The sequence below is a fragment of the Manis pentadactyla genome, chromosome 9 (genome assembly GCF_030020395.1).
Source record: "Manis pentadactyla isolate mManPen7 chromosome 9, mManPen7.hap1, whole genome shotgun sequence".
In the NCBI taxonomy this organism is placed as follows: domain Eukaryota; kingdom Metazoa; phylum Chordata; class Mammalia; order Pholidota; family Manidae; genus Manis; species Manis pentadactyla.
The window spans coordinates 43,502,641-43,516,882 of NC_080027.1; the positions used below are offsets into that span (position 1 = coordinate 43,502,641).

The window sequence follows — 14,242 nt, forward strand, 5'->3', positions numbered from 1 at the left end:
TTGGGGAATCAAATAATTCGCATTTTGCATTGATTCTGTATTAATTATTATGTCCTCAGACTCTGACTCAACATCTTGTAAGATACTGATTAGAAAAAGGGGTGGAAAGGACAGGAGAGGCAGAATGTTTTACATAATGCATTGACACTGCAGTATGTGCTTTAATCTGAATATGACTTACTTGTACCTGGGTGGGTCTTGTTCCCCCATTCCAGTAGAAGCTCCCTCCACAGGATATACCTTGGAGTAGTACTTCAGGGATTCAGTCCTCTCTGATAGTCTCTCCCACTCATGTGAAAGTAAAATTGTTCCACTCCCAGAGAGGTCCGATTCTAATATATTATTAATCCCTGCCACTGTATTTTCAGGAACTCACCCATCAGGATCCCACAGGCTCCCTCCTCATGCCCATGTCACATTCGCCTCATGGCAGATAATAACCACTCCTACTTCCAACACCTTTACTTTGTCTTAACTGGAATTCCAGAACTTGAACAGAAGTATTACTGGATGGCATTCCCATTGGGTGCTATATATGCCATTGCCCTCTTTGGTAATTGTGTCATCATCTCTACCATCAAGTCTGCAGTATCCCTGCATATTCCCATGTACTACTTCCTATGTATGCTGGCCTTGGCAGACATGGGACTTGCTCTTTGTACTTTGCCCTCTGTGCTAGGCATATTCTGGTTTAATTACAAGCTCATCGCCTTTGATGCCTGCCTTGTGCAGATGTACTTCATCCACACCTTCTCAGCCATTGAGTCCGGCGTGCTGGTGGCCATGGCCTTTGACCGGGTTGTGGCGATAGGGACCCCTCTCAGGTATGGCACCATCCTAACCAGTGGTGGGGTCTGCAGAGCAGGAGCAGTCATCTTGACAAGGGCAGTCTGTGTGGTCTTTCCTGTTCCTTTCCTCATCAAAAGGCTCCCCTTCTACCATTCTAACATCCTCTCCCACTCCTTCTGCCTCCACCAAGACGTCATGCGCCTCGCCTGTGCCAGCACCCGTGTCAACAGTCTCTATGGCCTGATTGCTGTCATCTTCACCAAGGGTTCTGACTCACTGTCCATCCTCCTCTCCTATGTGTTCATACTCCGAACAGTAATGGCCATTGCCTCAGGGGAGGGCCGGTGGAAGGCACTCAACACCTGTGTTTCACACCTCTGTGCTGTGCTCCTCTTCTATGTGCCCCTCATTGGGGTGTCTGTCATTCATCGATTCAGAAAGCACCTCTCACCACTGACTCATGCCCTCATGGCTGATGCCTACCTTCTCATCCCCCCTGTGCTAAACCCCATAGTCTATGCTGTGAAGACCAAGGAGATACGAAGGAAAATCATCCAGATATTTGTTCAAACCAAAATCACTGCAGAGCGTTAGGGTCTGTCAATTTGAGAGAGGAAGAATCTACTTTGTAAAGGCTCAATTATGACTATGAGAAATACAAGTTTACATTTTTTCACATATTCTATGGATGTGAATTGAGCAAAAAAATATTTCCCTGCTCCCAGAGCATATTTTTTCTTTTCCTATGCCAAATTGTCATTTGCCTAGTATAGAATGAGTGGCATCTATAGGAATTGTTCAGTGTTCTGTCCTGTAGCCCTACACTTATGAGCTGGCATATAGCAGCTTAAGGCAGGAGATATTACTAATTCAATTTTTAATAACTCTTTTGAACAGAAATAGGCTATTTCTGTTTTATGCCTTTTAAATTGGACCTCATTAAATTAACTTAATAATATTCTAGCTCAAGTTAAGAATGGCTTCCATTAGCTTAAAGGGGGTGAATAAACTATATTCATTAAATAATAAGAGAATACCTGAGGAAAATACATTATTAAAATAAAATATGAATCAGAAAAAATATCAAATTTGAGGATTAAGATTATAAATACATACAACTGAGCAGGGGTCAGTTGTGTTGTATAACTTGGGATCAAAAGATTAAGGGGAAGTTTTAGCTCTTCCTTGTGTGACATTGTGTATTCTTACCTTGACATCCAGTGTTGTTATGAAATTAAATGTAATCATATTAGTACAATTATTTGTAAACTGTAAAGTGCTATGCAACTCTAAGAAGGACTCAAGAATCAAATGTAACAGAATAAGAATACTTGTATTTATAGATTGATATTTTATTTGATAATTACAGCATCCCAATGAAAGAGAGTGTTAAAATGTCTTTATCTGTATAAGGCAAGTAGAGAAAGACTGTTTCAAAATGTTTATGGCAATTTAACTTTGCAGAGATATAGAAGCACATGATTTTGTATACAAACTCAGAACAATAAAATTGCATTGGTTCAACTTTTTTTTTCCTGGTCAGAGTGGGTGCAGTGTTGTGTTTCCCAGGAAGGTAGACAGGGTGCAGTTGGAGCTCACAGGGTATGATTGTGGCTTCTGGTGTGAGGAGGTGAGTAAGTGCAGATCCAGATGGAGGGGCAGGGAGAGGATGGGATGAGCTGAATGCAAAAAAAAAAAAAAACCCAAAAAACTCAAAATTAATTGACCTCATACAGTTTGAGAAACACTGATTTAGTAGAAAAAAATGCATCTTATTTTTTTTCATAGTTAATGAAAAATATCTATCCTGTATGTATCTGAGTTAGGCACAGAGCTACATTATAAAGATGATGAAACCCACAAAATCCAAGACTGAAAAATAAAAAAGTCTGATGATAGATAGGCAAGAAAAGTGCCTTTAAGGGCCCCTGGGGAGTAGGTGTGCCATGTGCTCCCCAGGTAAGGAGGCCCAAGGTCAGCATGCCTTTGAGAGTTTATTAATACTGTGAACCTAATACTCCTAGTGATATGGCTAGATCCTATAATCAGTCTGGAGGGTACATTCATTAGGCCATGGTGTGATTCCAATTTCTTTCTGTATACCCATCTCAGAAATCTAGAAAGACTATGACTGTTCTTTAAAATGTTCAGTAACCCGAGTTTTGCTCTTTGCAATGTTGGAAAACATCAGTAAGTGGATCCAACATTATCTGAAGACTTCCCACCTGGCTTCTACCCCAGCTCCCAGAGACACACATTACTCTCTTAAAGTCAGGGAATTTGGCAGTAGAACAATGCATCCCCCAAATTTCCACAACTTAATCTCTGGAAGCTGTGAATGTGTTATGATACATGGCAAGGGAGAATTAAAGTTGTAGATGGAATTAAGGTTGCTAATAAAATGACTTTAAAATAAAGTGATTATTCTGGATTACTTTGGGGACCCCATGTAGTCACAAGGTTCCTTTAAATATGGAAGAGGGATGCAAAGCATCAGTGTAGGAGTGATGTGACAGCTATTGTTAGCTTTGAAAGGGGCCACAGTAAGGAATGAGGCCAGCCTCTAGAAAATGGAAAAATAAGGAAGTGAATTTTCCCTAAGGCATTCCAGAAACAGCTCTGTTGACACCTTGGTTTTAGCCCCGTGAAACCCATTTTAGACTTCTGACTTCCAGAATGGTAAAATAGTGAATTTGATGTTGTTTCAAGCAACTAAGGTTGTGGAGACTTGTTATAGCAGCAATAGGAAACTAATACAGGGACCAATGTTGAAGATGAAGAAATAAAGGTGGAACTTTTTGTGCTGATAGGCACACTCCTAAGCTATCTCCTAATTCTTTCTGTTTGAACTAATGCTTAGGCTCAATGCAGTTACCCTTGGTAGTAAACACTTTGTACTTATCTACCTGTTGCTCCCTCCTGTGCTCAATCCTATTGTGTACAGTTTTAGGACCAAGCAGATCTGGGAGCAGATTGTCTGAGTGTTCTGTGGAGTCGGAAATCTATGACTTCTGTGCAAATGCAAATGCAAATGCAAATGCAAAGAGCTATTAGTAGTTATATTTTTGGCAAGTCAAAAGTTATATGTGGATTTTCAACTGCACAGGGGTTTGGTGCTCCAAACCCTCACATTGTTTGAGGGTCATCTGTACTTAATGTAGTTCAGAGCACATGGTGGATACTCAATGTGTATTTTTAAAATTTGTGAATGAGTAAAATCTGTACTTTATCAAGATTGATATCATGCTTTCTAACCAATTTGTTTCATTTAATATTGGTAAATTACATTTGAAATTTCCAGAGTCACTCATTTTTGCTGATGGGAGCCAGTTGAAAGGGGTGGTGTTCACACGTGAATCTGAACAATACTTGCTGTGTAACTTTATGTAGTTACCTAATCTTTTCTAGATACTTATTGGAATAGGTATCTTTGTTCAGTGTGTCTATTAAAGATATAATGAAAATATGGATGGGAAAATGTTTCAAAAGAATGAAAAGGAATTATTAGATAAGGTCAGAATTATTAATATGCTGCCTGCAATAAAGAGGTAGATTCTGGTCAAAATGAGGCTTAAACAAGATGTGGGCATGCAGCTGAGAATCAAATAATCTATAGAATGGACAGACTGAGGACTGTGTATTACAACCATATTTTCTAAAGATATAAGTGGAAGGAGTTGATCATATAAGGAGATATAGCACTTTAAGATAAAGAGCTTTGGAGTAAGATAGACATGGACTTGAATACCAGTTTTGTAACTTGCTAACTTTTGGATTGGTAAAGTTATTCAAAACATCTTGGCATTTCAATTTTCTCCTCTGTGAAGCAACAGAAAACAATACATAACTCATAAGCTTAATAATGAGGAAATATGACAATATGTTTAAAGGATATAGTGCAATTTTTGGCATGTATTATGAGTTCATCAAATGCGTGTTTATGCACAGAAGGGTAAGTGGGCTGCAGATGTGACTCAATTAATAGGATGGCTTCTTAGGAGGGGTTCCTGGGTAAGAGAAGGGACATGGAAATGGCCAGGGGGACAATGAGACTTGTTAGGAAGAATACATATTGGAGCAGAGAATAGAGAGAGGAACGACTCTGCGCAACCCTGATCCTGCTTTGATATCCAGGGAACCTCTGTGGATGAGAATCTGTAGCCTAAGCCAGGGTGAAGAGGAATGGTTGTAGTTAACTGACTCAGGCAGGCAGTTTTTGAAAATACCCATTACTGTCAGCCCTCAGGGCCAGGGCTCTGCTTACAGCCCCTAATGTATGGGGTTTTCTTGGGCCAGGCAGAAGGGTTAGAGGCTGTGCCAGGGACATGTGTCTGAGCTGTTGTAGAGGAACAGCTCAGACATGTTATGGGTCGCATAACTCTTGCTCCAACCAGTGCACTCACTAATGAAATTAGCTCTCTGTTGCCTGGTGACTCTACTAAGCTTCCTATAAAGCTTCCACCCTTGGGAGCTGGTTTAGTCCCTGCTCTGTGATGGAACTGAAGAGAAGTTGGTGTTGTTTCCTGCAGATATGAGCAGGTAAGAGAGTGCATAAGTGGGAAGGGGTGGAAGGGAAAAGGGTAAAGAAGTGAAGTGAGCCAGGACAAGAATGAAGGGAGAAGAACAATTAAATGATTAGAGCTACAAGTCAGGTGGGATGAAGAAATGGAGAGGAACAGTGGAGCCAGAAAGAAATTGAGATAGGGAGGTAGAAGACAGGAGGGAACAGAAGGAAGAAAGAGGAAAAGGGGTGGGACTCAGAACTCTTCCTGCAACCAAGAGCATTTAGCAATCAGTTAGCATTATTAATTGAACCTTTCTACTATTCCAGATCCTACTTCACTAGCTAACATTGAGAGAAGAAAAATAGGCATAGCTAAACTTTTAAGGAACTCATACTCCAGGCAGGTAAAGGAGACAACACTTGGATATATAAATTAGCAATGCCAGCTGTGCCTCATTAAGGCAAACTAGTGAGATGTCCAAGCATGAAGTGGTGCAGAGATTTAGAAGCCAAGGGGAAGTTTCAGGTTAAGTGGCCTGGAGCTGTCACAGCAGGCTCCAGATTATGGAGAGAATAGATTTCAGTTGGGAAATGACCAAAAGGTGCTGATTGGTAAATGAGGAGGATGGGTCTATACCATTACTGATGCCAGAAACCAGGGGTGTTGACCTTTGGATCACTAAGTTATTGAGTTCAGTGTATCTTATCCAAGTCATTTAATCTAGCCTTGTGTATATGGATTGGTAGATGATACCTTCTGCCTGGAGAGGAACTGAAGATAGAAAGCACTAGTCCATTCCAGTTAGTGGGTAATGCAGAGAAAACTTTGAGTGCACTGAACTTGTCCTACAGTTGTCTCCCAGCCTGAGCTCACTGGCACCCTGCTCCTTCTTGGGTATACAGGAAACAAACTCTCCAGCAGCAAAAGAAGCCATTGTCTCCTCTTCGCCTGCCCCCTCACATTATCCAGTGCCATCTTTTTGTCCTTAATGAGATAAAGTTCAAAGAACAGAAGATGACTGGTGTCTGCTTTGTGGCCATCTTTCCTCTCGATTGCTCTTCCCTCTGGAATTCCTCTCTCCGTACACCAGCATGCAGAGATACACAGGATACAAACATATGCAGACAGTCACACATGTTTTTCACACAATTTCACATGTATTTTCATATCTTTTTATGCACATGAACCGACTCCATAGGTATTCTTCTTTAAAAAAGCCATGAGGACATTATTCTCTCTTTTACTTATTTCTCATCTCTCTCCCTCCTTTAAATCATACAGATGTATAATAGAATATAAATCATTCTATTTTTTAAAAGAAAGAAATCACACTGCTCAGCTGTTCTACTTCTCTCATAAGCCTGGCTTCTCTAATGGTCTGTGATTTAATGAAAAATAATGATCTTTGGAGTTAGTCAATCTGGTTTTGAATTTTGAATCTGTATCCAACTATTTTTCCTTTGATATACTATTCTACCTTGCCAGGTCCCTTTCCCTTACTAAAACAGGAGAAAGACATCTTTATCAGTTTTTCATATACATAAGGTATATGAATGTTGACATATGTAAAAGATTTTAATTCTTTTCCTTTTCTTGTAACCTGCCCTTCTCCTTCCAGCCAAATGAGAGGACAGTTACTCTCCTTGCGTCCACTGACGTGTAAGGAAATGATTTCCCTCTGGCTCATCCTTCCCTCTAAACGTTCAGGCTCAATTCCTATTTCCTGCCTCTAGTCTTTTTTCATTTCTGTAATGGTGGGGAGGAAGAAATTTACTCCTTGAGGTCATTCCAGCTAGTTTAATGATCTAATTGCCATGGACAGATTAACAGGACAAAAACCCAAAGTTTATTTACGTATGTATGGGGAATCTATAGATGTAGATTCTCAAGCAGCCGTCACAGATAAGGAGGTATATTGCCATCCTGAACCAAGGAGAAGAGGTTAGGGTAGGGGTCTGAGACTTCAAAGTAAAAGGAAAATAATTCACAGGAACATGAAAGAGTAAATGGTAAACAAACACTTGCTGGGCCACACAAAAACAGTGGGGCAGAGAGGAATTTTAACAGAGGTAGTCACATCCCTCCCTGTCTACCACACCCAGGTTACATTATAATATAGTTGTCTATGGTGACTCCTCTCCTCCTGGAGCAGTTTCTCTATATAAATTAGTTTTATGCAGTTGGAGGTGGGGTAGAGTTCAAATTGTCTTTCTGAATCCTGGACCTTGATTGTTTTAGCTCACATCTCACATTAGCATATCTTGGAGCAACCTGCCCTTGGTCCCTGCACTACCATCTATCACTTATTTATCCATCCAGCCATACATTTAATGTAAATTAGATTATTTGAGTTTTTATCATGTGTCAATCATTGTGCTTGTCTCTGGAGAAGCTATAAAGATGAGCACATATGTTTTAGGTTCCCAGAGAACCAGAATTCTAGAGGGAGAGAAATGTGATCAAGCAATATAAATTTGATGCTCTAAAAGCATAGGTAAAATACTATTGAAGGAGAGTTAGTAGATTATTTTGTATTGCAGAGTGATTTCTGGATGGTTATCACAAAGGAGATTCACTCTTAACATCTGTGTTCATCAGACTGAGAAGAAGAATGAAACAGAAATCTCAACAGCTTTCCATTTTCCTGTCTGGCTAGTCTTCCCTCTTCCCCAGGTAGTAATAGCTCTCTATTATTATTTTGCCTTGGCTTCTTACATTATTCATTCCACTAGGTTGAGAGAGTTTTGAATGGAAAAACTGTTCTATGGTCATTTCTGTCCCCCTGCCCATTAGCACAGTAACTGGCTTTAAAATAGTCATTCAGAGTGCGAGTGGTTGATTTAATTCTACATTTGTAATCCATACCTAATTTGGCACTAGTTTTCCTGATTCTTAGTATTATTTGTCAACCATGTGTAACATAATACTAAATCTTGTAGCAAGAAAAGCAATTAGTCTTTTTTCCTTTGGAGTAACAAGTGATTATTTCTATCACCATCTTCAGTAAACTGAAGAAGGGGAGACTAACAATCCCTCCTATTTATTCTTATATAGAAATTGGTAGGGTCTGGTACTAGAAAATTCTTTGTATATACCAAGATAGAAGGTAGAGAGCCTAGACTGCTGAAAAATAAGAATACCTGTAGTTGGTCATATCCACACAACTGGGCCATGTATATCATTCCTTGTTAGCTCTTTGTTGATAACTAAATGTCCTGAGTAAAAATGTAAAAATCAGCAATGAAGACACCAGCACTCAGTAAATAGAGTGCTGAATAAAATTGCAGTCATCATTTTAAATATAGATCCCAGATTCTACCTCCCTTCTGACACTATTTCCATTTTCTTTAAGCTGTCATTTTATGGTATTTCTCACCTAGTGAACTTCTACATTTGTGATGAGATCCCTCAGCTTACCTGTCCCTGAGTCACTGTCTTTTAGTTATTCATCTCTACTTCTATTCCATTCACACTTTTTACAAAGTCATTCATCAAATGTTGCTGAGTATATCCCATGCCTTTCATATGGGTGTTTTGTCTAGGCTTATTTATTACATCCAGATTAAGATGCTCAAAATCATGTATTCCAGAATTCTGATTGGAATTCTTCACAGGATTCATGAGGGTGTTGGTCCATAGTCACATGGTGGATACCCCTGGGAAGGAGTAAAGTACCCCAAGGTGTAAGATGGAGAAAAGGAGAACAAGACCCAGTTATTTCAATATATCTGAAAATGTACACAGAGAAACAGAATTAGAGCGCAAGATGAATCTAAGTCCCATACACATGTGGAGTGGGAAAGGGAGGAATTATAGGAACTTTTCATTACAGGAAAAGGAATAAAGAAGCTGTGATACCCAAAGGAGACTTCTAATAGGGTCTACAAAGACAGGGTGGCTGATGATTCTGGGACAAAGATACCTCTGACTACTGTGTCCCAGACCAGCCTCCAGCAAGGACATCGTGGAGTAGACTACAGGCACCCAGTAGCTCTTCTGTGCTTCTCCATTATTTCTGATCACTTCAATAGCTCAGAGACTTAATACAAAGACCCATTGGTTATAATTGTGGTAGAGGTTGTTTTGTTGGTGTATGCATGTGAAATAAATCTATAAGCATTTCCTACTTCAAGTCGGAACAAGTCTAGGCAGTAGGGCAGGGAGGAGACTAGAGAGAATGATGGTTCTAACTGGGGGAGGGCCGAGGAAGAAAAATGGAGCCAGGTTCTGACAAGAAAAACTCAAGATACTGTTGAATTATGTGACAGATACCATGATTAGGTTGGGGTTTTCAATACACAGAAACAATTGTGTCATTTGGGCAGAGTTTATGAAAGAGTTAGGGCTTGGAAAAGGATCGATATGACAAACACTATCACTCTTGTCTCTTTTCAGCGTGCGTCCTCAACCCACCATGGCAATTTTCAATAACACCACATCACCCCCCACAGACTTCCTCCTCACTGCGTTCCCTGGGCTGGAACTTGATCATGTGTGGATGTCCATCCCTGTCTGCTGTCTCTACATCATTGCCCTCTTGGGAAACAGCATGATACTGTTTGTCATCGTTGCTGAGCGAAATCTCCACAAGCCCATGTACTACTTCCTTTCCATGCTGTCAGCTGTTGATCTATGTCTGACTATCTCGACCCTCCCTACTGTGCTTGGGGTTCTCTGGTTTCATGCTCGGGAGATCAGTTTTAAAGCTTGCCTCATTCAGATGTTCTTTGTACATGCCTTCTCCTGGATCGAGTCCTCGGTGCTGGTAGCCATGGCCTTTGATCGCTTCATGGCTATCTGCAACCCACTGAAGTATGCCACTGTCCTCACAGATGTGATGATCGTGGCAATTGGAATGATTATCTGCATACGGCAAGTGACTGTCCTCTTCCCCATGGTTCTTGTCTTGAAGAATGTGTCTTTCCAAGGAGGCGGGGAGCTTTCCCACCCATTTTGCTTCCACCCAGATGTGATCAAATACACAAAATCCAACCCCTGGATCAACAGCTTCTTGGGCTTGTTTCTCCAGCTCTACCTAACTGGTACAGACTTATTATTCATTCTTTTCTCCTATGTTTTGATTCTCCGTACTGTCCTGAGCATCGTGGCCCCTAGGAAGCAACAAAAAGCTCTCAGCACTTGTGTCTGTCACATCTGTGCTGTCACTGTTTTCTATGTGCCAATGATCAGCCTGTCCTTTGCACACCGCCTCCTTAGCTCCACCCCAAGCACAGTCTGTAGCATTTTGGCCAATATTTATTTGCTCCTACCCCCTGTACTAAACCCTATCATTTACAGCTTGAAGAACAAGATGATCCGCAAGGCTGTGCTCCAGCTGCTCCAATCGAAAGGTTCACAGGGCCCCAATATGAGGGGTCTTAGAGGAGGGTGAGCTTGGTGGAGAGAAATGGCCAGTACATAAATTATATTTAACTAAGAAAGGGTTTTGGGTCCATATCATCCTCAGGCATTTTGGTTAGTGAGGCATTTTTAATTAAATTACAGAAGAAGAAAGAAGAGAATAATTTTCCTCTAAGCTTATCAGAGTTAAAAAAAAAAACTCACCATGATTACAAGCCAAATTAACTGTATATATGAGCCTTGAACATTTAAAACAATTACATGTATTCCTGTGCACATGAAAAGTACACTAGATCATTTTATTCCAGTTGATCAATTTAATTATCTGCTTAAAAATGGTCATTCTCAGACCAAAAATACATGACAATATTTTATTTTTGCATCCAGATGAGCAAAATCACTTATTTCTGTGGCCATATTTTCCAGGGGCAATGAATATTTTCCCTGGAGCTGGTAAATGGAAAAGTTACAAGTGTGCTCAAAGGTACACACACATAATTTTGCGGTTTAAAACTCTAGAAAATTCTTGCACACTGGTTTGAGTTCTTAGAGTTACCTTTAGAGGGCCCCATCTCCTTACAGATGCACTCCTCTCTTAATCCCTTTTTGCTTTAGCAGAAGTGAACTATTCAGTTCTTTGCTATTTGTTATTCCTCCAATGAGTCCAATATACAAAACAACACATTGCTTTTCACTATTTTTACCAGTGCCTAGATATTCTAACACAGTTCTGATTCTGATTCCATATTCTTTCTTCTGGGTCTGTTCTGACTCACGACCATACCTTTTTTCTACTTGCCCTTCTTTCTTAGGTTGCTAATTTCTTACCTAGTTATTAGGCTGCTTGACCTTTTGGTGTACTTGTCACTGTAGAATTGCACAATGACTTTGATGCATTTAATAGAAAATCTTTGGATTCCCTTTATTACTAAAACTTGTTTTGTGAAAAAGTACCCTCAGTATAGGGTTGATGGGATGTTGGGAGAATTCTCCCAACTTCTCTTTCACACACACAGTTAAGAAACCTTAGTTCCACCCAAGATGAATCATGTCTGAGCACAGTGGACCAAGCAGCTATTCTATCTGAGCCACCTGTTTCCTCCCTTAGCATCAACTTCCTACTCCTGGCGGACAGGGAATACCACCCCCAAACCCTGATTCGTTTGTCTCGGCTTTCTGTTGAGCTCAAGCACAGACAACTTCATGACTCTGCTTTCCCCAAACTCCAAGCCCCATTTCTTTAATCATGATCAACAGTATCCACATATTATTTATAGTTAAAATAATTTTGTGATTTCCCTTTTATACAGTATAGTCAGGTGCTTTGATACCTTCCTGGCATTGCTTAAACATCACACAAGACTGTATGTCAGAAGCCAGTATTTTAAGTGGAGGAAAACCAGTGTGGGATCATCCAGAAAGTAGTGCAAGTGGAAATGAACTCAGTTTTCCAGACTCCAGGGCCAGCGCTGCGGCCAGAACCTCTTTGGTCTTAAGCACCTTGTGGGAAGTCTTTATATTCCATTATACCACAGTATTTCACATTTCAATTTTCCATTCTCACATTGCTGCCAAGTAAATGTCCCTTTGGTTCTGTCCTTCAACAAGATAAAATACAACTGTTTTGCAAAAGTTCAGAATCTCAAGATGCATCTAGTTTTTAAATCTCTGGGACCAAAGACTTTTTCTTAGTCAGAAATACTCAGACTAGTTAGTAAGCTCAGAAGAAAACAACCTAAGGACAGGGACTTAAGTAAGAGAATGTGTCAGTTTAGATAAGGATATTAGACATGTGAATTTAGATAAGAATTGGAGGAATGAGGGAGAAGCACAGGAAACTGGCACAGAATTGAGCATGTTAGAAGCCTAGATGAGGTTACATGTATTCCCTTTGAGAACTGCAGGGAATGATACGAAGTGCCAAAATTATTTTTCAATATATATGTTTTTGAGCCCTGATTTGCTGTGCCTAGTGATGGAAGAGGGCTTGTACAACAGCTAAGAAAGGCCAGTGGACATGAAGAACTATGAAATTAGAAAGGAGAGAGAATTTTCCTTAGGCAGCATTACATTCCAACAGAGACTCTGACCCTCAAGTCATGTACAGGATAGTCATCCCACACCACACCCAAATCCAACCACCCAAACTCTTCCTCATCAGTTCTTACTGATATCCACAGCACTTTAATTGCTTCTTGGGAAGACTACTCTAAAAGTTTTTCTTGGTAGACCCACAATTCTATTCACAATTCATAAATTTGAAAACATCTGAAAAGAACTTTAAAATAAAAAAGAAATTTCGTAAGTTTGGTGCCAAAACTTATTGGCAGCCAAAGCTAACCCAAACTGATGTGGGTATATTTATGGTTATTATTTATTCCACATTGAGTGACTATTCACACATTTCACTTGGGAAATAAAGCTGAGGCTTGAGTAATGCCTCAAGGGTTGTTTTAGGGCCTTTTTAAGTACGGAAAATTCTGGATTCCAAGGGTTTTCACAAACTATTGTAGAAATGTACAATCATTCTTCCAATTTTGTGAAGGTCAGTATTTAAGGCAGTCTGCCATATATGTATTAATCTGTTATTATTCCAAACGAGCTTTTCATATCTTGTTCAAAATGCAACTTGCCGGCTCAATATCAAAAATGTTTTCACCAGTATACTTCATCCCTATTGTCACTACTAACAGTGCAAGAGTTTGTATTTTGTTGTTATTTAATGTATTTGGAAGCTGTTCTGATCATAAATGTCACATATATATATATATAATACACACATATATATAGCTATACAAATGTATACTGTATAGAATTAAAATTTTGTGAACATATTAAGGAATTCAGAAAAGAATTAAAAGTTAACAATAATCATTCACAGTCCTGTTAATGAGAAACTTTGATATATGACCAAATCCTTTTAATAAGCAAACATATGTGCACACATATATTTATTAACTAGGATAATAGTTTATACTCAAGTGCTTGATAGTATTCATTATTTTCTATTAAGTCATATTTTATATTAGACTTTACTTTCTTTAAGAAGCTCTTCCTTGTTTTTCCAGTAAAACTGTCAAGTTGCTATTCTTCTATTTGTGCTTTCTTATACATGTGCTTAAACTTATCATACTTTACTCAGTGAATCTAATTATTTATTTACTTGTTTTCCAACTCGGTGAATCTAATTTTTTATTTACTTGTTTTCCAACACCAGATTGTAAGCTCTTTGATAGTAGTCCTCTGTTTTATGTCTCATTTAATCCTTAACATCTAATACAGTGTTTGGCAAACACCACTTAGTTGTTGATATTGTGTTACATAGCTGAATAATATTTAATATTATTTGAATATCATGGTTTATGCTGCCATTTTCTATTATTTAACATTTCAGTAGTTTATAGTACTTTTATTATAGAAAACTATTGCCAATTATACTCTTATAAATGTATATTTGATCACACCTTTGATTATGTTCTTAGACGCCTAGAATGTGAATGATTAAATTTAGAAGGAGGCAAAATAATAGTTGTTTCAGTGTATTGGATGAGGTTGTGGGATCTAGAAACATACTCCTTGGGTTTGAT

The 14,242-nt window shown here is 39.2% G+C and overlaps 2 protein-coding genes across 2 annotated transcripts; both read left to right on the top strand.

The window, feature by feature from the left end:
• Positions 1-426: 426 nt before the first annotated feature.
• Positions 427-1,383, top strand: LOC118912064 (olfactory receptor 51H1-like). Its single transcript, XM_036884857.2, has one exon. It carries the CDS (start codon positions 427-429, stop codon positions 1,381-1,383), a length of 957 nt encoding a protein of 318 aa, XP_036740752.2.
• Positions 1,384-9,708: 8,325 nt separating this feature from the next.
• Positions 9,709-10,686, top strand: LOC118912065 (olfactory receptor 51T1). Its single transcript, XM_036884858.2, has one exon. It carries the CDS (start codon positions 9,709-9,711, stop codon positions 10,684-10,686), a length of 978 nt encoding a protein of 325 aa, XP_036740753.1.
• Positions 10,687-14,242: the final 3,556 nt, after the last annotated feature.